General features: G+C 45.3%; 3 protein-coding genes and 2 pseudogenes across 3 annotated transcripts; 1 reads left to right on the top strand and 4 right to left on the bottom strand.

The window, feature by feature from the left end:
• Positions 1-574: 574 nt before the first annotated feature.
• Positions 575-1,666, bottom strand: LOC147449381 (uncharacterized). The gene has a single exon (XM_086521554.1). The coding sequence runs from the start codon at positions 1,664-1,666 to the stop codon at positions 575-577; it is 1,092 nt and encodes a 363-aa protein (XP_086377680.1).
• An 18-nt stretch (positions 1,667-1,684) lies between these two features.
• On the bottom strand, positions 1,685-3,786 carry LOC147449380 (uncharacterized). Its single transcript, XM_086521552.1, has 2 exons — positions 3,640-3,786; positions 1,685-3,508 (listed from the first exon to the last, which is right to left on the bottom strand). The coding sequence occupies exons 1-2, from the start codon at positions 3,784-3,786 to the stop codon at positions 1,685-1,687; spliced, it is 1,971 nt and encodes a 656-aa protein (XP_086377678.1).
• A 4-nt stretch (positions 3,787-3,790) lies between these two features.
• On the bottom strand, positions 3,791-4,189 carry LOC147449379 (uncharacterized). Its single transcript, XM_086521551.1, has one exon. The coding sequence runs from the start codon at positions 4,187-4,189 to the stop codon at positions 3,791-3,793; it is 399 nt and encodes a 132-aa protein (XP_086377677.1).
• A 9,619-nt stretch (positions 4,190-13,808) lies between these two features.
• On the top strand, positions 13,809-14,827 carry LOC147449378 (uncharacterized; annotated as a pseudogene).
• Positions 14,828-19,600: 4,773 nt separating this feature from the next.
• LOC147449377 (uncharacterized) lies at positions 19,601-23,768 on the bottom strand (annotated as a pseudogene).
• Between the last annotated feature and the right edge of the window lie 732 nt (positions 23,769-24,500).

Below are 24,500 nucleotides of genomic sequence, written 5' to 3'. Positions count from 1 at the left end.
TCGCCTACAGTCTGTGTGTAGATGCGCCCGTGTCGTATGTGACACGCCTCCAAGAACTGTGAGCCGTCCTTCGATTGTAGACAGCCACAAATCAACACTCTGGGAGTGTCGATATCCTCAGCACCTGCAGTCGTAGACCGAAAACCCCAAATTTGCAGAGTCGGATTTGCACCCGCCGAGACCACGTAGTCGAAAATGGCCTGCGCAGACCTTTGTCGAAGCCGAACGGTGGCCGAGATGACCTCAGAATGAAATTCTAAGAACACCAAGCCCTTCGAGCTATCCCACAGGACTTGGGGCCGTGTCTTTGCCTGTCGAATTTCACTCCAATCTGAGCTGGTGACTCTAGCCTCCGCAGTGCTGCCCCGAGCCTCGATCTGAGCTCTGATACCAGTTGAAGGAGTACGATCGGAAGTGCGACATGAGAGAGAGTGTGAGAAGAAGAGCACGACGATATGGTGAACTTGCTCTACTATAATGTGTAGAGCATAGTGACTTCTTATTAGGTTTTAACAAAAGAATATGTGTATATACCTGGCGGCCCGCCCACTTACCTGGGCGACCACATTGGGCTTTATACCCCAACACTTTGATCTCCATGTCTACTAATGCTTGTTAAGTGGCTATCACCAACCACAACCTTGATGGCAGAAGAGGATCTCACGCGAGACATTGCCACATATAGTTGACCATGGGTGAAAACAGGTGTTGGGAGATACAATCCAAGAACTCCCAATGTTTGGCCTTGCGCCTTGTTGATTTTCATCCCAAAAGCACAACGTAGGGGAAACTGGCGGCATCTCAAATCAAAAGGGATACCTTCTCTAGATCCCATGAGAAAACCAATCCTTGGAATGAACACTCCATTTCCTGCATGTGACCCTGTAATGATTTCTGCTTCAATCACTTTGCTGTGGAATTGCTTACAAATCAAGCGTGTCCCATTACAAAGACCACTTCTTGGATCCAAATTGCAAAGCAACATAACTGGAGCATTCTGTTTCAATTGTAAAACATGCGGTGGAAAGCCTCCCCCAAGATCTAAACTATTTACAAACTCACTTGTGAATAAAATGCTATCACAATTTGATTCACACACTAAGTTCGCAATGACATATTCCTTATAAGTACCAGGAAATTGCTGCAAACCCAAATTGTTTATAGTATCGACCTCCTTGTTCCGTGGAGCCAAAATTGCTCTATCCTTGAAAAAGGATGCATGGCAATTCTGTGTTTCAAGGTCTCTATATATGCAAGCAACCAATGCTTGCAAATTATTTTGTGGTAGCATCATGCAAGCCGGTAGGGCCACATTATCAAGTATGTCCCCATCACAAACATCGCCATTACCAATATCAAGTGTCCATTGCAAAAACTCGTTTTCAATAACATTACTTAAACAATTGACCACTCGCATATTCTGTGTTAGATGCATGATTTCTGTACATTGCCAAATGTATGAGTGGCACAAAGATGCATTAACAATGTCTTCTCTTCCCCCTTTGTGCACAACAGGTAATATCTGTCTCAAATCACCACCAAGGAGGAGAACCTTTCCACCAAACAACATGTCATTTTTCATGACATCTCTTAGTGTCTTATCAAGAGCCTCAAAAGCGTGTCTATGAGCCATGGAAGCTTCATCCCATATGATCAGTGAAGTCATTCGCAACAGCTCAGCAAGCTAGCTGTTTACTTTAATGTTACATGTGGACTCAGAAGTTATATCAATAGGGATCTTGAATCTAGAGTGTGCAGTCCTTCCGTTGTCGAGAAGCTGTGCTGTAATCCCGGACGATGCACATGTCAAAGAAACTTTGGACTCTTCGCGTATCCAAGAGAGAAAAGCATTGTAGAGATAAGTCTTTCCCGTTCCACCTGGCCCATGGAAGAAAAAAACAGTCCCTCTGCTCATGCAAGCTGCTTGTAAAACCCAATTGTAAGCTTCTCTTTGCCCAACATTGAAAGATGATTCCATTCGAGCAGACAATACTCTTTGTTCCTCTCTGTTATACATGAACTCTTCAGCAAGCACTCCATGCTCACTCATAATTTGCAAGGTGTGATCCACCTGGGGCATTCCAGAATAATCCGAGAGCCTCTTTCCATAGTGTTGAAGCATTTTCTCTAAGTTTGACAAAGCTTGGTTTTGTGCCATGTGTTCACAGATATTCGCATCATTTGTGCGAACCCTCATATGATATACATGGTCCTCAGAAATCTCCTTACAGAAGTGATTCCACAATGCACCAAGATGTATTGGTTCACAGAAGACCAAAATGACTACAAACAGTAGGCGCAATTGTTGCCCTGTTTGCTGAAAAGAAGCTTCTTCCAAACAAAGAAACCATTCATCATCAACTTGCAGTAATCCTCGTGCATTACATGTTTCTTTGAATGTTTCATATACTCGTCCATTGAAGGTTCTAATATCCTCAAAAGACTTACATCCTTTGCACATGTTGAGTAACATACGCAAATAGTACAAATCTCCAGCATTGGGAACAATGTGGTACATTCTTCCAATCATGTCACCAATCTGTCTTTGAGTCCATGTTCTACTTGCTGGCTTCCAAACCCACTTTGTTGGGAAGTCTATGTACAACAAATCGTTGGCCTCTGGATATTGTTGATTTGCAACAAACCACTCAGTGAGCGTTGTCTTTTTGCTGACATCTCCCTCCACCACACTCTGTACAGTCGCTCTGTCGCTAAAGATGACTTGATTTTGATGAGGAAAGTGAACTTGGAGCCGTTGTATGTCAGGTTTCTCTTGATGCATGTGAAACCCAAGTATACGCCAGATATCCTCAGATGCTGATACATATCGAGCATTAAGATAGTTTGTAGCTTCATTTAGAAGCCCTTCACTATCTTGTAGAACAACAGTGGCCCTATCATGTCCCTTATACACATACTTGTAGAGATATTTCACAGCGGATATAGTGGAGCAAACCTCCACATTGATATGTGCATTGTACCTTATTGACAAAAATGGATTGTATGGAACAATCCATTTATTACTCCTTTGCACTTTATTACGAATAGTGTAATTTCCATCATCCCTCCTCATGTACGTTGGGTATCCATCCCTAGCCACTATGGTCGATGCACTGAAGCTTTGAGGATATTTAAACCTGCACTTCCCATCTTTCATACATGGAGCATTCTTATTCAAGTTTCCACACGGGCCATGCACATTACACCGACTGATAACATCATACAACTGTGAAAAAATTACTTTATCAGGAAGCTCTGCACACACAATCTTATCATAATGCAATGTCTCTGTTGGCTTATGCTCAGATGCAAGTATCAATAGAATGTGAGCATGAGGAAGGCCTCTCTTTTGGAACTCAATCACAGCAATGTGTCCAATGACCTTACCAAAAATATCTCTCTTAATCACCAAGCCCATCAAATCCTTGAACTTATGGTAGAAAACACAGGCAATAAGATCAGGACGATCATTGGATGTTTGTCCAGGCAGTAATGCATTCTGTATCTCCTTCCATCCAGGATTGCATGTGAATGTAATGAAGAGATCAGGTTTTCCTCTCTTGCATACAATGCCATGGCATCCTGGTACATCTGGTGCATATAGCGAGGGCCACCAACATACTAAGAAGGCAATACAACCCTTCTTCCAACATTAGCACTCAATAACAGTTCTCTATCATCCCTTGTTCCATCTATTTCTCCAACCATATCTGTCAAGCCTTGATACACCTCATTGCGAAGTTCACTTTGATGATTACGAACCCACAAAAGCCTCAACTCCTCCATACAACTATGCATCAACAATATATTGTTGCAGTAGCCTACCACCACGTAAAAGACATTGTGTCGTGTCATCTCTAATTTGCAATCTATACTTGTAGAAATCCATTGTAGAAATATACTTTGTAGTTCCATTTACTCGCTCTCTGCTTACTTCCACTCTGTTCACTTGGGGTATGTAAGGATTCCAACCTTCTTCACCATTTGGAAATAGCAACACATGTAATAGAGGCATGTATGACCTATGGCAATTTGAGATTCGTTTTAGACCACCACCCAAAAGATTCAACACAATATCACGATGGCCAATGTTGCTCTCTTCACCCTGACCAAGCATGATTGCAGCAACTTCCACACTTGTTGGAGCAACATATTGCCAGCCATTTGTACGCTTCTCAGTAATGACCATCCTAATCTCCGGAATATTGGAAGTTTAGACCATTGTAGCAAACCCCCTAAAAGCTTGAACATACGGATTTACTCGATGCATCATTGATTTCAAGCTTTCCAAAACATTTGGTTTGAGTTTAGAAAAATGACTCATCCTATTTTGCAACTCATTCTCAGTGTCAAAAAAATACAACTGAGCAAAGCAAGGGATTTGACCTGATCGCTCTTCTAGCATCAATGGACCAATGTTATGATAAATAGATCCATGCACCTTGAAGGGATAGATTCCTTTTCTTTGGCAGAGAGATTCATCTATATGAGCTCCCAAAGAAGCAAATGCCAACACACTATTGTATGCTCTGATATGTTTCAAGAATTTTCTACTTCTAGTATTACCCCCGTGCATCAATTCCCTTAATTCTAAAGGAGGTTCACTTAATGGCGGCAAAGAAACATTTCTTGAGTTGCAACAAATCTTCCCCACAAATGTGCGAATGGTCTTTGCTTCTGTTTTCCAAGCTAAAGCACCACAAAAGGAACATGCAAAATCCAAGTTGCCTATGTTGTGAAGAATAAACTTGTCATGAGAAATAGACAACATAGAGATATGCATCAAGGAAGTGGTCTCAGAATATAAGTAGATGATAGATACGCAAAGTGTCTCAACTTTGGAGTAATCTCCCTCTCTGGAGACAATTACAGGCTCCTCAAGAACATATCCATTATTGTCTTCCACTTCAATCCCTACATAACTTTGCAAGAGAATTGACTCGTTATCTACATCCAATGCAATCCTTCCCTGAGGAAATTCATTGCATCGATTCACGTTTATCAAATGTTGGCAATCTTCCCAGCGAGGCACATCAATCTCACCCAGAGAACATCGAACTCTATCTCGCGCTACTGCACGTCGCGTAGCTCGAGAGGCTTGACATATCCTACTACGTCTTGCATGTCCAGGAGACAACACCTTTGGACCAATAGCCATCTGTCCAAAAAAGAACTCTTATAAGTACTCACAAGTATATACAGGTTAGTATCTAGAGAATTAAGAAGAGAGTATGGAGAAGAAAGGATTTCCCAACTATGTCTATCTTTCTTTGAGAGAGTCAGTGAGAGGAGGCTTGCCAACCCACATGGTAAATGTCTATATACTTCTTTATCTGTCTCTCTATATCTCATCTAACTACTACTAAGGATATAGTTGTGGGAGCGAGTCCATCCGATTAGCCCACCGACGATTATCGGTTAAGTTTCAGCCGGCAGTTTTCCGCTGCGGTTACAACGTGCCAGTCTGTAGGTCAACCGGATTCTTGCCCGACTGAGGTCCCCTAACCCTTGAGGAGTCGCCATGTTCACCCATTATTGACCATTGGAAACCTTTGCTCAAGACGGATTCAAAGGTGCATCCAAATCAGCCCCGAAGTGCTTCATTATGAAGAGTTACCATGGTGACAGGTCCCCATTTGAGTTGGTAGAGTTGCATTGAGGCTTGGGTTGTTGTGTACATTCCATTTACGCAATCAAAATCAAATACCACATCGGCAATGGTGTGCATGTGATTACATTAGGAGAGACACTCTCGCTTTGCATCTGCCAAAAATAGCCCAGAGCTTCTTGACCCTACCCAAATTGGGCATATCTAGCAATCAATGCATTCAAAGAGACGGCATCCTATATAGGAAGCTCTCTCCCACTTTTTGTGCTTTATGAAGTGATTCACATTTGTCATACCTAGAAAGAAGTCAGACATTGCACACACCTAGAATACTTTGTGTGTTTGTGTATGTGTGTGTGTGTGTGTGTGTGTGTGTGTGTGTGTGTGTGTGTGTGTGTGTGTGTGTGTGTGTGTGTGTGTGTGTGTGTGCGCGCGCGTGTGTGTGTGTGTGTGTGAGAGAGAGAGAGAGAGAGGGAGAGAGGGAGAGAGAGATTCACTGCTACATAACTTGAGAGAGAGAGAGAGAGAGAGAGAGAGAGGGAGAGGAGAGATTCACTACAACATAACTTGAGAGAGAGAGAGAGAGAGAGAGAGAGAGAGAGAGAGAGGGAGAGAGAGAGTTTCACTGCAACATAACTTGAGAGAAAGAGAGAAAGAGAGAGAGAGAGAGAGGGCGAGGGGGGGCGGGGAACGGGAGGTGTGACCCAAAAGACAAAGTGGCAACAAAAATACTACAATTATGGAGAGGAACGGGAGGTGTGACCCAAAAGACAAAGTGGCAACAAAAATACTACAATTATGGAGATCCTCTGAGAATGTAGTATCCAAAGAAGACAACCAAGAGTCGTGAGAAAATTGGTATCCACTACATACATAAGCCTCCCCCAAAATGTAGTCAATATCCCCAAAGCCACCAAAATATAGATCCGCTAAGTCTATAAATGAGAAAGAAGTGAGTATTACTATCGATTACATAATTCACTTCTTGCAAGGGTTGCCCTGCTTTGAACTGGATGGAACATCTCCAACGGCATTAATCCCCTTCTTGGGCCAATGGATCGTTACCAATGCATGGAGCTTGTTTGAGATAGATCTAACTTCAGAGACACCTGTAGTATGTTGTACTGCTACGCCGGTCAATTTGTTGCTAGTACTTTGTAATTCAGGCACAATGCTTTTGAAATCAATGCTATCCTTGTCAAGAACGGACCTCTCCAAGAGACTCATGATTTTTTCCTGGTTGCTTTCTATGTGAGAAAGTTTTCCTTGCATTGAGCTCTACTGCTGCAAAATACCATTAATCTGTAGCTGCATCCACTCCTCTAGATGATGAAGATAAACCCCTTGCTCATATTGTGAATGGCTTAACCAGTGAATGCTCTCTCTATAGGAAACCTATGATGCCTCCGCTCTCTCACATGAGGCTTGAATTTTGGAGCATACTGTGTGGATGATACCTAGTCCATCTACAATTTGCTTCTTTGCAGGTCCATCGCCACCTCGGGCAACGCGCTTGGCATTTTGTAAATTGTTGCTTGGGTCTCTCTCCGGGGTAGAAAATATCACCTCCGAAGAATCTCTTCCAGAGGTGAGCACATGCTCCATCTCTGTAAGAAAGAATAAGATATATATTTAGCACCATGTTATACATGTTTTTCTCTCTATCTATTTCTATCTCTATTTTTCCCCTATCCACCTCTCTATACCTCCCTCTCTATGGCGCAAGGTGGCCATAGAGAGAGCAATAGCCAAAGCCTGTGTGTAGGATGTCGTCTCTTGGAATGCACTGATTGTGGGATATGCCTAACTTGGTTAGGGCCAAGAGAGCGGCTGCCCCATCCCCCTCTCTTTCTCTGTCTCTCTCTCTCTCTCTTTCTTCTCTCTCTCTCTCTCTCTCTCTCTCTCTCTCTCTCTCTCTCTCTCTCATGTGTAGGCATATCCCACAATGAGTGCACTCCAAGAGAGACATCCCATATATTAAGCTCATTGAAATCACCTTTTGTGCTTTATGAAGTGCATGGCAGTTGCCATACATGTCGACCAAGGCAATGCTAGAATTCAAGGGCGGAATTTCTCCTTTTCCCAAACACTGACTCACAGTCTCAATCTCACGTGGAGAGGACGGGTATCAAATGAAATAGCTTGAAATGTTATATTAAATGTCTTCAAAGGGCCAAGGTCTATGAAACCTATTTTTGTAACTGTTGGTAGACTTTGGAAAACCAAGCACCAAATGGAGGGGATTCCAACCTAAACTTTTAGCGTTTCAAAAAGTGTAGCTCACACCACCAAGAGGTCTTTCAGGGTGATATCCGCTACCATATCTCGAACCCTCAACTGTTAAGAGTGTCATATTGTTCTAAGAGTGTCACCAAGTGTCCGGTGGTACAGAGTGCGCTCAAGATGTTGTCAGTGCTTATCTCAAACCCTCAAATGTTAAGAGTGTCACTTAGTGTCCGGTGGTAGTTGTTCCAATCTGCGAGTGAGGTACACTTTAATTTATTTGGCTTGTTTTGCAGTGCTTAGCCCTACTCACATAGGGCTCTGATCCAGTATAAAACTCAAACGATAGTAAGCTGAAACACATTTTTCCTGAACACTGACTCACAGACTCAATCTCACGTGGAGAGGAGGGAGATGAAATGAAATGTTATATTAAACGTCTTCAAAGGGCCAAGGTCTATGAGAGCCCGCAGAGATGACCATGACGTTGCTACAATAGCCGGGAGGAGGATGTTGAGCCCGCGTGTGCTATTGCAGTAGCCGGCTCAGATGGCGATGAGCCCACAAAAATAACGATGGCAGCCCACGTGCACTGCTACTGTAGCCGGGAGGAGGATGGCGTGCACTACTGTAGTAGTCGGGAGGATGAAGGAAGGCTGCAATGGCGAGCCTGCGTGAGAGTCGGTGGTCAACACTGCGCCATGCTAAGAGCTGTGAGGGGCGGGTGCGGGGGTATGAGGTTCTGTGGTCACCGTCGCATGCCAAACACCCTCGGGCATTGATGACGATAACTCACAGTCTCAATCTCACGTGGAGAGGAGGGAGATGAAATGAAATGTTATATTGGCCACTTCAAGCTGGACATTTCCCGCAATCAGTGCATTCCGTCGACAGCTACCGTAACAGAGAATATACGTATGTCTGCATGTGATAAAGGAGGATAGTGGCAACACTAATACATGTGGCAAGGCATTCTCGATCACGGTGTGGGCCATGATGGGGGACTTTGTGGGCATCCACAAATACTGGCTGCAATCAGTGGTTCAAAGCTTATTGGCCACTTCAAGCTCACAGACTCAATCTCACGTGGAGAGGAGGGAGATGAAATGAAATGTTATATTAAACGTCTTCAAAGGGCCAAGGTCTATGAGAGCCCGTAGAGATGATGATGACGATGCTGCAGTAGCCGGGAGGAGGATGTTGAGCCCACGTACACTACTGCAGTAGCCGGCTCAGATGGCGATGAGCCCACAAAAATGACGATGGCGATGAGAAGCGATGACAGCCCGCGTGCGCTGCTACAGTAGCCCGGAGGAGGATGGCGTGCGCTACTGCAGTAGCCGGGAGGATGAAGGAAGGCTGCAATGGATAGCCTGCGTGAGAGTCGATGGTCAACACTACGCCATGCTGAGAGCTGTGAGGGGCGGGTGTGGGGGTATGAGGTTCTGTGGTCACCGCTGCATGCCAAACACCCTCGGGCATTGATGACGATAACTCACAGTCTCAATCTCACGTGGAGAGGAGGGAGATGAAATGAAATGTTATATTGGCCACTTCAAGTTGGACATTTCCCGCAATCCGTGCATTTCGTCGGCGGCTACCGTAACAGAGAATATATGTATGTCTGCATGCGATAAAGGAGGATAGTGGCAACACTAATACGTGTGGCAAGGCATTCTCGATCACGGTGTGGGCTGTGATGGGGGACTTTGTGGGCATCCACAAATACTGGCTGCAATCAGTGGTTCAAAGCTTATTGGCCACTTCAAGCTGGACATTTCCCGCAATCAGTGCATTCCAAGAGACGACATCCTAGGTCGGAATCTCCTCGTGCACTTTTTGTGCTTTATGAAGTGCATGGCATTTGGCATACATGTCGACCAAGGTAGTGCCAAGCACGACGTTTTCTTCCAACGACCCCAATTTTACAATATTATCATATTTTTTTGTGTCCAGATCAACATCTTGTGTGATGCCACATACCTTCAAGGTTTATGCATTTGGAGACATGCCCTCTCTTTGCATTTGTTAAAAACAACCTAGAGCTTTGTGACCGTGACCCTTGCCCTCAAGATGCAAGCGTATGTGATTGCATCTGAAGCGACACCCTCGCTTCGCATCAGCCGAAAACAACCCAAAGCTTCTTCGCATCTGTGAGTTCAACTCTTGTTGATCCTTGAGGTCTCATGGAATTGAGCCTGCAACTTTAAAACCTGTCTTCTTCTTCTCCTACTTCTCTCTCTAGTTCTACAACATCTGTGACGTAGCACTCATACATGTACCCATCATTGTATGTGCGAGAGTAGCACCCAACATCAAGATGGAGTTCTGTCTAATGTTTTCAAGAGAAGTAGGAGGAAAACCTCTTTGGGTTATTGAAGGGGCATTCAGACGGCGACTACCACAACAGAGAATATACGTATGTCTGCATGCGATAAAGGAGGATAGTGGCAACACTAATACATGTGGCAAGGCATTTGAGATCACGGTGTGGGCCGTGATGGGGGACTTCGTGGGCATCCACCAATACTGGCTGCAATCAGTGGTTCAAAGCTCCCATCCAGTGGATGGCCAACTCCAAAAATTAGGCTGTGTGGAAAAGGCCACCATGACCTCCACAGCAACACCTTACCCCTTCATAGACGAGAAGCTTCTAGAAATGGACCAGCTCCATCATCGCTACTCCTACACCATCCTTAATACCACCCTCCCACGCTTCTCTTATGGACGACTATGTCAGCACCTTCACGCTCTTTCCCATCCCCAACCCTTGCGATCCTCAAGCTGGACCCAACACCCTCCTCCATTGAAGCTTCACCTATAACCCCACTTCATCCATCTCCCCAAGAATGCTCTCTCTACCATCTTCTCCTTGTGTATCTAGCTTAGAACTCAGCTCTCCTTGATTGTTGACCATTGTGAGTAGCCAAGGATGTTGAAGAGGGGAAAGAGGAAAATCTCTTTAGGGTTCTTTGGTGGTCATTTAGCCGGCGGCTACCACAATAGAGAATATATGTACGCCTACGGGCTATAGAGGAGGGTAGTGGCAACGCTAATACATGTGGCAAGTCATTCGAGTGGAATATCAAGGGCATTGACACGTAGTAGGTGTGGGCCGTGACTGGAAACTTCATGGGCGTCCGCAAATATTGGCTTAGTGCATTCCTGCAATCAATGCATTCCAAGAGACGACATCCTAGGTAGGAATCTTCGAAGGGCCAAGGTCTATAAATGACCCCTCTTAAAATAGCTCAAAGCTTCCCGACCCTGCTATTTGACATCAATGCACCCTTGCGAGAGTCGATCGCATCAAAAAACAACACACACCTACTCTCTCTCTCCTCCCCCCCCCCCCCCCCCACCCCCCCCCCCCCCCCCCCCCCCCCCCCCCCCCCCCCCCCCCCCCCCCCCCCCTTGACATCTCGGACAGGAAGCTCCTCAAGCACTTTTTGTGCTAATTCCCAAAATACCCCTTAAATTTCAAAATTCCCAAAAGTACCCTTGTATCTATTTTCTAATGTTTATTCTTTTGTGATAATTAAGATCCGTTTTTTAGTGCTTAGCGTGTAATTTGTCGTAAAATAATGAAGCAATTCATCTCCAAAGCCTACATAACCAACACAAATTCTAGTTTTAGCATATTGTATTGATACAATTTATGGAAAGCTACAAATTTTTTTTTGCATCTCTTGAATCACGTAAAATAATGAAGCAATTCATCTCCAAAGCCTACATAACCAACATAAATTTGTCTTAAAATAATTTGTCACAATTTCTATTAAAAAAAAAGGCATGATGTTGTAAAATAATGAAACAATTTATCTCCAAAAAGCCTACATAACCAACACAAATTCTAGTTTTAGCATATTGTATTGATACAATTTATGGAAAGCTACAATTTTTTTTGCATCTCTGGAATCACGTAAAATAATGAAGCAATTCATCTCCAAAGCCTACATAACCAACACAAATTTTTGTCTTAAAATAATAAAGCAAAACAAAGCCTACGATCAGCCTTCTCAGGAAAATGAGACTCTCTCTAACATTACATTCCATTTCATTTCATTCCATAACACATAGGCGCAGGTGGGGGGGGGGGGGGGGGGGGGGGGGGGGGGGGGGGGGGGGGGGTTTATTTCATTGCATAATACACAGGCACAGGATGATAGTTCATGCCCACGGCGTGTGCAAGGTGATAGGGCCCAGCTCGCAGGGTGGAAACAAAGCGAGAGAGAGAGAGAGAGAGAGAGAGAGAGAGAGAGAGAGAGAGAGAGAGAGAGCGCTACGCTACCTGCAGGCCGGTGGTGCAGTAGTCGGGTGGAGCCGTAGTCCGCGAGAGGAGCAGTAGGCCGGTGGTGCAGTAGCAGCCGCAGTCACCGCAGGCTTCTTGAGGACGTCACCGCAGTAGGCCAGTGGTGCAGTAGCAGCCGCAGTAGCCGGGTAGCTGCAGGCGATGGCGTGAGGATGAGGAGCCGGGTAGCTGCAGGTGATTGCGTGAGGATGAGGACCTCTCTCTGCCGCAGGTCACTGCAGTAGCCGCAGCAGCGATGGCGAATGAGGCAGACCTCTCTCTCTCTCTCACTCCTTGAGGATGACCTCTCTCTCTGGAGCAGCGATGGCAGATGAGGCAAACCTCTCTCTCTCTCTCTCTTCTCTCTCTTGAGGAGGACCTCTCTCTCTGGAGCGCGTGTGAGGACCTCTCTCTCTCTCTCTTGACGATGAGGAGCAGGAGCAGGAGCAGGACCTCCACTCTCTCTCTCTCTCTCTCTCTCTCTCTCTCTCTCTCTCTCTCTCTCTCTCTCTCTCTCTCTCTCTCTCTCTCTCCCGCCCGCATTGATCAACACCTCGCATCGCTGGGTGCGCCAACTTGAGTAGGCGGCTGGCGATGATGGTTTTTTTTAAAACGCTTGACTGAGAGCCCAAACGCTCGCCCGTGAGGCCCGACTGAAGGTCCCTGACTCTCTAGGAGTTGCCACGTGGCAGAGGGGGGGGGGGGAATGCCCTCCCCTTTTATCTATTAGTATAGATGGCTAGAATGCTCTCTCCTAGTGCCCCTAGTAAAACACTCATGTGGAGGGCTCGGGAAAAGATAGGTTCGCTTTATCCAAAGCCTGTTCAAAATGAAAACTGGTCGGCTCAAATTAGGGTAAAAAGATTCTTAAGCCGGTTCAAATTATGGAATTTTAAGTTATAATATGAAATTTTTAGTGTGATTATCCCTCTCATATTTAGAGTTAGCTTGCTCAAATGCATGTGAAAAGGTTTCAAATCCGGGTCCACAAAAAATGTTTCCCAAGCCTTGTTCGTGTGCATATGTGTGTGCTCGGGCACCCACACATACAAAGAAAATATGTGTGTGTGTGTGTGTGTGTGTGTGTGTGTGTATTATACACCCACACATATATATGTATATATATAGAGAGAGGTGCTCTACCACTCTTATTGGCAATGTCGTTCGACTAGCCTCATGACTATATACACATGTGCATTTAAGAAGCTCGTTCATGGGATCGACTGTGCGGAACCGGGGTGCGGTCGGCGAGACGATCTGGATCGTCCGCGTGGCGGGGGGGCGCTCGGGGTAGGAGGTAAACCCGGGCGACGAATGGCGGGATGAGCTGGCGCCGGGCGGGGTGACGTGGCCACCGACGACGAGGTTCCACGTGGATAAAGGGACAGGTGGGTGGCCGGGGCATCTTTCCGTGCGCAGACAATGATTGTCAGTTAGGGTGCTGAAACGGATTGCGGCATACAAGGTGGGGGGTGGGGGGGTGGCGGGGCAATTTCATATTTGAATTGGGGAACGTCGTGCAACAAAGCAGGTGTAGGGGTGGGGGTAAACCCGGGCTTCTGAACAGGGGGGCGCAGGCGGGTGTTTTTGTTGACGAAGATGCACGCCTCCGCCAGTGGTGTAGGGGTGGGGGTAAACCCGGGCTTCTGAACAGGGGGGCGCAGGCGGGTGTTTTTGTTGACGAAGATGCACGCCTCCGCCAGTGGAGGGGCAGCGGTTGGGGGGCCTTGGGGGTGGGATCTGAATGGGTTGCTTTTGCAGCTACAAGGCAATGAGAGCTTCGGGGATCTTGATGGTGCTTGGAACGAGTCCGAGGGGGGGGCGGTTGGCGCTTCGGATGGAAACTCAAGTGATATGGATGACGTGGAAGAGTTCTTTGAAGAGCATCAAAGTGGGTGTTTGGATGCATTTGCTTTTGCATTAATTAGGTACTTTGCGTTTGATAGAAAAACATACGGGCTTATGATAGCTTCTATCGAAAGTGGCCAAACGATTACCATAAGTGCTCTCAAAGCCCGTGACAAGTGAGGTGTGCTAGACTTGAAAAAATGGGCAAGAATGAGGGATTCACTCCACGTAATGGTTGATCAAGGTGGATCTTCGCGTCTTGTTATTGGGAATGGAAAGTTGATTGCATGTATAGAATATTGGGAAAGCATTGTTTCCGCATGCCACTCAAACGACCATTTATGCTTGCGGGCAACGATGGCATCCATTGCATGTACATGGTGCACAAGTATTAGACAGCATGGAATCCCACTTGCTTATGTGGAGGAGTTTTTGGACTTGTGTGTTTGTGCATCGTTGCCCGGGTTGGGGGAATTGGAGAGCCATGACACCACTTCCACCACAGAAAATTGCCCGGGTTTACAAGACAAACAAAAGAGTCCCGGCAAGGATGAAGGTGGTGTTGAGGAACATACAGCGCCGATGGATGATATTCAAAATGTGATCAATGCTATTGCCATCAGGCACAAGGCTAGATTGGTAGAGCGGCAATCATCATCGTCAAGGGGCTTCATTCAACTTGTGTGTCATCGCAATGGGGAGGCACGAAGAAAGGGCCACAATCATCGAAGATTGCGCACATCAAAGAAGTGTGGATGCCCGTTTACTATCGTCATTCAACGCGTCTATGATATAAAGGAAAGTGTAAGGATAAGGGTTCATGTTGGGCACAAAGGTCATGTGCCAGGATCACGTGAGGATCTTTATCACTTGCCGATGCATCCTACTGTGAGGAAACGATGCATGGAAGATTTGTTTGATGTTGAAACATGTCGCCATGTCGCAAAGATGAGTGTCTCCAAGGAGCTATTCCACTTCAATATGGCATTGCCGATAGAGCAAGTGTCACATAGATTCTTCATGATACCAAAGGAAATTCAAATGATGGCATATCAGCTCCGATCCGAAGTTAAATAAAGCCCTGAATGTCTCCTTTCTGGGATAATCATAGGTTTGTATGGGCTTATTTGTCATGGTTCCTGGGTTTATTTTGGGGTAGTGCCTAGGTTTATTTATTATTTTGGCTGGGTTTATTTGTCATATTGACTGGGTTTATCTGTCAAATTCATTTGAGACTTGAGTTTAATTGACTGCTTTTGTTTAGGGAGGCTAGGAAGTGATGACAGGTCTTCAATGTACCAGGAGGCTCTAAAATTAAAAGAGCAAAACAAAGTTCTCTATTTTCAACCCTACAACCCGGATGCCTTCGATGAGATGGAAAGGCCATTCATACTCATGATTCAAGATGATTGGATGCTCCGCATGTGCTTGCGTTTCTCAGCAAACAATGCTTGGGCAATAGACTCCACATTCAAAACAAATGTTTTTGGGATGCCACTATATGCAGCCGTATTGCCAAATCAAAATGGAATTGGTTTACGCTTGTGGTTTATGTTGTGCACACATGATGTAGAAACATCTCAAGAAAGCATTGCTTTGCAAGTGACACTAAGGCTTGTGTTCCACAGAATAAACAGCATTCACCCTCGAGCATTGGTGATTGACAAGTGTATGACTTCATTATTGGCCATCAATAAAGTTGTTCATGCTAATCAATCTTGTTGGGAGGTGGAAAAAGATGGGACAGCTCAACAAGTTGCATGTACTGTCTTGCTATGTTGGTTCCATACCAAGAAAGCATGGGTGGAGCACTTGCTTCCACAGGTTTGTAATATGGTTTTGTATATGTGTACGTGGGTTTATATGCGTTTCATAGAGGTTTATCTATCAGTGCTTGGGTTTATCTGTTAGTGCCTAGGTTTATTTGTTAGTGGCTGGGTTTTTTTGGTAGTGCCTGGGTTTATCTATAAATGACTAGGTTTATATGTCAATGCCTGGATTTATTTGTTAGTGCCTGGGTTTTTTTGGTAGTGCCTGGGTTTATTTATAAATGAATGGGTTTATTTGTCAATGCCTGGGTTTATTTGTCAGTGAATGGGTTCATCTGTCAGTGCCTTGGTTTTTCTGTGTGTGACAGAGCTTATCTGTGTGTGCCTAGGCTGATATGGGTGAACTATAGATTATCTCGTATATGTTTCTTGATATACCTGCCCACTTTTTTTGCAGGCTCCTAAGGAGATGCGTGAAACCCTATATGCATCAATGGAAAATCTAATGCAATGTGGTACAGAGGACAACTTCGAGGCTCGGTATGCCCAGTTGTTGATAGAATGTGAAGGCCACCCTAATATTGTAAGGTATATCTGCAATGGTTGGGTTGCAAACACATGCATCTGGCAACAAATGTGGCCAAAATATGATCGTTTATTTCCACATGGGCATGTGGACACTACCAATTTGGTCGAGAGACTATGGCAGTATGTCAAATACACGCTTCTAGATGCAAGGATCCATCGATCAGCCTTGGATCTATTGCATGCCCTGGTGGGTGACTCCAACACCAGGACACGAATGGGTGGCACTGCTATTGAGTTCTTTCGTTAGAAGCAAGAGATTGGTATAATATTTTCTTTTCATATTCATCAAAGCAAAGGCAATGGGTTTTTCTATGACTGCCTAGTAGGATTATTCGTTTGCATGAAGACTTGCATTTGTGCCTGGGTTTATAGTATGGTATAGGTTTATATGGTTGCCCGGGTTTATCTGTGTCTGGATTGCATTCTGAAGCTGATCACTGTATATTTTGTGTAGTTGGCTCTGGAAAACACAACATTTATGGAAATGATTGGCTGCAGACCACAAGACTTGCACGAGGTGAAGAAATATTAAGGAGATATGCAAATGACCCATCGACGATTCAAGTTTTCGATGAAGTTGCACTCTTATTTAAGGTCTTGAGCATGTCATCCACAGGGACCTGGTATCAAGTTAGTATACATTCGGCATATTGTGACTGCCCAGATTGGTTTAGCAATTGCAAGCATTTGTATGGAATGCGACTCATCTTAAGGGACTTCTTTTCTCATATTAGCCATATTCTATCCATCATTGACACAGCCCGAGAGCTAGTCATGGAGCACGATCCTGAACAGTTTGAGGATACTACCATCGATGTAGAGCCCACATGAGATGCAGATGGGCAAGGGCCTCCTCCAACACAAGTTTTGACCCAATGCATTGATGAGCTAAAAGCACTCTTGCACAACATTGAAGAGGGAATTCCATCATATAGTGACTCAAAGATCTTGTCATTTGTGGGGCAAGTGCGAGCACCATATGTTGGCCTCTTTGCTCAAAGAGCACCCATCCAGATCTATTTGCCAAAGAAGGGAAGTGTAACACAAGTACAGGCACATGTAACAGCCACTCGACTTGGGCATGGCCAACCTAGTCCAGAAGGAGTAAATATGCAAATCACGGTGCCCACATGGCCTGCTAGGCAAACGGGTGCCTTGCAACATAAGCATCAAAGGGGCCATAAGCAAGTTCGGTTTGCTTCACAAAGGCAGGTTTACTGTCATCATTGTTGCACAAAGACTTTCTTGGTGGACGAGGGGGTCGATACATGCCACACTTGCAATGCATTGTTGCCTATGACTCCACGGCTAAGAGCTCAAGAAAATCTAGGAGCATTGATAGGCCGACAAGCCTTGGTATTTCATGGGTCTAATGCTTATGAATGCCTTGTTACATTCGTGGTATGCGGACCAAACAATGACAATGAACGTTTGTTTGATCTGAAGTTCAATGATGGGGAAACCATGCATGGAGTATTGGCATCAACTCATCGAATTGTACTTTTGTAAAACTGAGCAGTAAACATCTTCCTCTTGTCTTGTTGTTTTGCCCGGGTTTATCTGTATCCCATGTTTGGTTATTTGTACTATTCTTGGACTTCTCAATCACCTACCATCTCTTTTCACATGAAACTAAGCAGTAAACATCTTCCTCTTGTCTTGCTGTTTTGCTGGGTTTATTTGTATCCCATGTTTGGTTATTTGTACTATTCTTGGACCTCTCAATCACCTACCATCTCTTTTCACCTGAATAAGGCAAGTTTTAAACTTATTATTATGGTGGTAAAGGAGTGGACTATTCTTACTTTGTACAACTTGATAGGCTTTTTGTTTGTCTTCTTTCAATCAACCTTATACCTGCTTTGGGTTTTGCTCAACCTATCGGCACTACTTCTTGTCTTGTGATGGATAATTTTGACTCATTACCTTCCCTAAAATAATTTTCAATACCTATGCTTTATACACTTAATTTCATACCTATTTTAATTGACCATGGGCTACCTCTTTATGTGGCAGTTCATTCTCGATGCCCTCTTAGGATTGTATTTCTTGTGCAACTATTAGGTGTATAGTTTTTCTCAACTTTGATAGAGATTGCAGTCTATATAGTTAGATTTAATATTAGACTAATTAGGTTCAAACAGAGAGAGAGAGAGAGAGAGAGAGAGAGAGAGAGAGAGAGAGAGATGATCAACATAGTTTAGTTGTAGAAATGTACGTGATGATGCAAGTGGAGAAGAGATTTGTCCTTCTAGTTTGCTCAATCTTATACTCTTGGCAACATCTTCCTTTCCTCTTTCCACCATCATCATTGTGGATTTTCATTACGAGCACTAATACTACTACCACTACTAATAGCTTAGGCACAATGGCAATGTCAATGTTTTTTTTTGAAACTTGTCCAAGGAAAACCAAATGCATGACTAACGCACCGAAACATAAAACACGATGAGGCCTCATAAAACAATGTTTGATTTGAGGCATATGAAATGAGGAGAGAGGCAAGTGAACCAGCCTAAAAAAGATTAGAAATCAATGTAAATCTACCATTGGATGAGTTTTCGTGTGTGTGTGTGTGTGTGTGTGTGTGTGTGTGTGTGTGTGTGTGTGTGTGTGTGTGAGAGAGAGAGAGAGAGAGAGAGAGAGAGACTTTCAAACCATATGGTAACATTTGCCATGACACCAAACAACACAACTTGCAAATACAACTTGAACGACAGCTTGCAAATACAACCACAAAATCTACGCACTTCACAAGCTTTCACATATACCATGGATGTCTACCCAAGGCACACTATTCAAACTATGAAGCAACTTAACTTCACAGCCTAAGCCAAGAGAGAGAAGGGAAAGCCAACACATTGCATGTTAAAGCTGATGAGTATGTGATGCAAGTTCATACAAACAGCATTTTCTAAGTTTGCAGCACACTATACAAATAACATATAAAACCATGAATGCAAACCACTATACAAATAACATGTAAACCCCGACAACATATCAACCCAGGAAATCCGTAAACCTAGACTTATTTGATAACTGATAATGTAAACCCAGTACACATATCAACCCAGGCAATCCATAAACCCAGACTTAATTTACCCTGCGAACATGTAAACGTGGATAACATGTCAACCCAAAAAATTTGTAACACAAACTTGATTTAACCACCTAGCATAAGCCGAGAAGAGAATGAAAAGTTCACATTCCATGTTAGAGCTGATAAGTATGTGGAACAAAATCATGCAAACAACATAGTCACTCAAAACAATCTCAAGCAAGGATGCTTGCAGGTGAAGATAAAATCTCTTGCACCTCATCCTCGTCACTACTAACATCTTGGGCGCCATCCTGCTCACTTACACTCTCATTGTCCCCTTTTCCACTTCCATCGCCGTCATCCTCGTCATCAGTCCCATCATCCTCACCGTCAGTAGCGCCACCACTTATGTCACCCCCACCATCATCATCACCGCCACCACTTATGTCACTCCCACCACTTATGTCATCACCGCCACCACTTATGTCACCCCCACCATCGTCATCACTGCCACCACTTATGTCACTCCCACCACTTATGTCATCACCGCCACCACTCTTGTCACTCCCACCATCGTCATCATCGGCATCCCCATCGCTACCATAATCGGGATCATCATCCCCACTCCCATCCTGGTTAGACTCGTCATCCTCATCTCCATCGTCATCACTCCCTCCGCTACTCCCCCCGCTGCTTTTATCCTTGTCACTACGAACAATCAAGTTCCCACTTTGATCCGGCGTTGCAATAAAACAAATTAATTTAAACTCAGACATAGCATAAACCCGGGCACTTACAAAAACATAAACCCGATTAAAACAGTAAAGTTGGCTTCTATGACCATAGAACTTACCCTAGATTCGTAGCCTTCCTCCACGTGACCCTTGATCTCCTTTTTCATTGCCTCTTCCCTTTGATCGATCATTTTCATGTGGTTGGCCACAAACTGCATGATAAAAGTATCTTTCTTCATGGCCGTTTGAGCCTTGCGCGGAAGAATGTCCCAAGTGAGGGCTGCCCTATTCTTTGCTCTCTCCTCAATCCTCTTGCAATTTACTGCAAACTTTTGATTCACATCCTTAAAGCGTTGTTGGGCCCGTACCTGATCGTATACTTGACTTGGGCACGTCGTTGTTGACACTCCCTTGAGGCCGCCCTCCGAGCCTTTGAGGGATGAAGACATCCAGCCCATGTACTTTCTTTAAGTGTTGAATCATCCGTGATCGCTTCTCCATGAGAGTGATCCGACTCGCACATGGTGGTTCAGCCCAACAAATCCTCACCAACTTACCCCCATTGATAACCTCAACATAAGGCATCTACATCCAATACAATACAAAAGGCAAAGCAAGTCAGTGACAGATAAACCCGGGCAATAAAAAATTACTAGACAGAGAGAGAGAGTTGCACACCATGCCGTGACAAATAAACCCGGGCAATAAGAATACTAGACAGAGAGAGTTGCACACCATGCCGTGACAGATAAACCCGGGCAATAAGAATACTAGAGAGAGAGAGAGAGAGAGAGAGAGAGAGAGAGAGAGAGAGAGAGAGTTCCACACCATGCCGTGACAGATAAACCCGGGCAATAAGAATACTAGAGAGAGAGAGAGTTGCACACTATGCCGTGACAGATAAACCTAGGGACTTCTTACCACAGTTGTGGAGGTAGTACAGCTTGCCCCTGATTGTTTTTCTCTCTTTACTTGAAGCTTGGGCTGCTTTGAAGAGCCGACAAGAGCAAGAGCCTTATCCGCCGGCCCTTCATCCTCTTGCCCCTTCTCCACATGCTTTTTAGCCTTATTCTTCACACCATCCCTCTTTAGAGAAATCTTAACCTCTAGCACCTTCTCCAACTACCCCTTGCCCGTGTGCCCTTTCACCTTGACCTAACCATTTTATCAAAGAAGAGGAAAACCATAAGATAAAAAGACACAATTCATTGGCTTCTTGCACAACACTTGAGTGGCTTACCTCATCAACAGCAAGTTTCCGCTCAATGGCCTCACGGACTTCCACCTCTTTCATCCTCTTCAACCTCTTCACATTTTGTTGCTCAGGGACCGCCGTACCTTCTTTCTCTTTCACATCGGCCTTGGCCTTTATCTTGTTCACCTATGACAAAGCACTCAAACATAAACCCGGGTGCAAGGACCAAAAACACTTGCAAAGCACACCTTTGCAATAGTCTGCCTAGGGCAGTTTGTTGCATACCTGTGTCTTGGGAGGCTCGGAGCCTGTTGTGCCACTCAACTTCTTTGCTTGACCACTCTTTTGAACGTTCAAGGGACTTGATCCTTCAAGCACAATCATATCCTGCACACATTGAAACCCGTGAACACCATACAACCGACACAATTTTCAAAAAAAATGCACAATACCCAGGCACTGACAGATAAACCCGGGCACAGTCCTACGTGTTTAGTTTGTTGGTCCTCCTTTGGAGTCTTAGGAGCCTTTGGAGCCCTTGGTCGGGTGCCCATTGTGCCGCTCACCTCCTTTGACTGGCCGCTTTTTTGAGCCTTCAACGTGTCTGATCCTTTAACCAGATTCAAACCTTGCACATGTTAAACACCTAGGAGCACTTAACAGCTAGCGATACTCGGGCACTGACAGATAAACCCAGGCAACTCGGGCACTGACAGATAAACCCAGGCATTTCTCCTACCTGTTTTGTTGGTTGGGCCTCCATTGGGGCCTTTGGGGCCTTTGGGGCCTTCTTCGAACTAGTATCTTGGCATGGCTCCTGAGGTACATCCGATGACAGAGGAGCATCTTGAAGGGCAGGTGTTGCCATCTTCAAACCCTGCACTCCTTAAAACCACACAATAATCGGGCAGACAAATAAACCCAGACATTTACAGATATAGTCTTACATGTTTTGCCTCCTTTGGGACCTTTGGGACCTTTGGGGCCTTTGGGGCCTTCTTCAAAGTACCAGCTTGGCCTTGCTCTCAAGGTACATCCATCGACAAAGGAGCATCTTGGCCCTCAGGCATTGCAATCTTCAAACCCTGCACATGTTAAACACCTGTGAACACTTAACAACAGGCACAAATTTCCCTTAAACCACACAAATCTTCGGGGAATGACAGATAAACCCGGGCATCTACAAAACAATTCCTACCTGTTTTGTTGGTTGCATCTCCTTTGGGGCCTTTGGGGCCGGGGCCTTCTTCAAACTAGCATCTTGGCATGGCTCCTAAGGTACATCCGATGACAGAGGAGCATCTTGACCCTGCACAAATCTTACATGTTTTGTTGGTTGGGCCTCCTTTGGGACCTTTGGGGCCTTTGGGGCCTTCTTCAAAATAGAGCCTTGGCCTTGCTCTCGAGGTACATCCACCGACAAAGGAGCATCTTGGCCCGTTGGCATTGCAATCTTCAAAGGCGTTGCAATCTTTGGGGCCTTTGGAGCCTTCTTTGAAGCAACACCTTGGCACGGCTCTTGAGGTACATCTGCCAACAGAGGAGCATCAATCTTCAAGCCGTTGACCTCTTCAAACCCTGCACATGTGAACACTTAACAGTAGGCACAAATTTCCCTTAAACCACACAAATCTTCGGGCAATGATAGATAAACCCGAGCATCTACAAAAAGAGTCCTACCTGTTTTGTTGGTTGGATCTCCTTTGGGGCCTTCGGAGCTTTCTTCGAAGCAGCACCTTGGCACACCTCTCGAGGTACATTCGCCGACAGAGGAGCATCTTGGCCCTGAGGCGTTGCAATCTTCAAACCCTGCACACGGTGGAACAAGTAAACCCAAACGTCCACAGATACCCCGGACATTCACAGGTAAACCCGGGAACTATCTTACTTGTTCTGGCTGTTGGGCCTTTAAAGCCCCCTTCTTCCCCTCCTTGGTCACAGCAGCAAGCTTGCACCGCTCCGGTTCTACAACCGCCAATGGAGAAACATCATCATTGTTTGGTCCTTTCCCCGATCACAGCAGCAGTCCCGACCGGTGAAGGCTTCGGAACGACATCGGGCTGAGACACTGCAAGAAGGAGCTCCCCCCCCCCCCACCCCACCTCTTTGACCTCCTCAATCGGCGTTGGCCCTGCCCTCGACCGCGTGGCTCTCATCTTGCACGGCTATTTGGCTCCCCACCTATCCCTTCCAGCAGACTTCTTTGGCGGAGATGTAGAGTAGGCGCCCCTCATTCCCTCCCTCCCTCCCTTCTTCGGCTTGCCCGCCATCTCTGCGCAATCCTGGACAGGGCTCCCCCTTGCCCGCGATGCCCTTGAAACCCCCTGGATAGACCTGCGCGATGCCCTGAAACACCTCCTCAAACCCCAAAACACAATCGGAAATGTTAAACGCTGATCTTGCAAGTTGTACTACAGCGCAAAGTGAAAGCCTCCAGGGCAATGCTACGGACAACCAGCAGGCTCCCCTCATTTGCGTGAGGTGAGGTGAGGTGACACACCCCACTTCAAAATCATGGCGCGGATCCCGTCGGATTTCCCCCTCCCCGTCATAATTAATGCCGACGTGGATTTCCGTCACCATCTCACCCACGTCCGTGGCCACGTCACCCGCCCAACGCCACGTCGTCCTGCCATTCGTCGCCCGGGTTTACCTCCTACCCCGAGCACGCCCTCGCCATGCAAACGATCCAGATCGTCTCGCCGACTGCGCCCCAATTCTGCACCGTCGATCTCATGAATGAGCTTCTTAGATGCACATGTGTATATAGTCCTGAGGTTCAACTAGTCTACTTAGTCTTGACCATGATACTTTATGTTGTGGAGTGGCAGCTACAATTAAGAGGGTTAAATAATGCCCTTCTATTTGAAAGGAAAATTTTGAGAAGATTTAATTATACATTCATGTTATTCTCCACCATAATGAAAAGCTTTTATGATGCAACTCTAGATGCTCAAGTGGAATAATCATACTCACATTGAACTTCTAGTGTTGTGATCAGCAGTACCATGATATTCTTTTCATATAGGGTTCTTTCCGAGCGGACAATGCTTCAGATTTCATCAATACCACCACTATTACATCTCTACAAATACCTCTTGAGGAGATGTAGACGGTATAGAGTAGTCAGGCAAAGGCCATGGGGCAAATGGGCAAATATTCGAGACTTGAGAAAGGCAGCGTGGGTGTGGTTGGGTACTTACA

The sequence above is a fragment of the Adiantum capillus-veneris genome, chromosome 10 (genome assembly GCF_014529385.1).
Source record: "Adiantum capillus-veneris isolate H3 chromosome 10, ASM1452938v2, whole genome shotgun sequence".
In the NCBI taxonomy this organism is placed as follows: domain Eukaryota; kingdom Viridiplantae; phylum Streptophyta; class Polypodiopsida; order Polypodiales; family Pteridaceae; genus Adiantum; species Adiantum capillus-veneris.
Note: the sequence above shows the minus strand (reverse complement) of the source record. Positions and strands in the feature narration are given on the sequence as shown.

Coding starts and splice junctions, on each gene's coding strand:
- LOC147449379 (XM_086521551.1), bottom strand. CDS start 4,189: ATGGTCATTACTGAGAAGCGTACAAATGGCTGGCAATATGTTGCTCCA.
- LOC147449381 (XM_086521554.1), bottom strand. CDS start 1,666: ATGACTTCACTGATCATATGGGATGAAGCTTCCATGGCTCATAGACAC.
- LOC147449380 (XM_086521552.1), bottom strand. CDS start 3,786: ATGGAGGAGTTGAGGCTTTTGTGGGTTCGTAATCATCAAAGTGAACTT. Junction 3,509..3,639: donor GTGCTAATGTTGGAAGAAGG/GTTGTATTGCCT, acceptor CCTGGATGGAAG/GAGATACAGAATGCATTACT.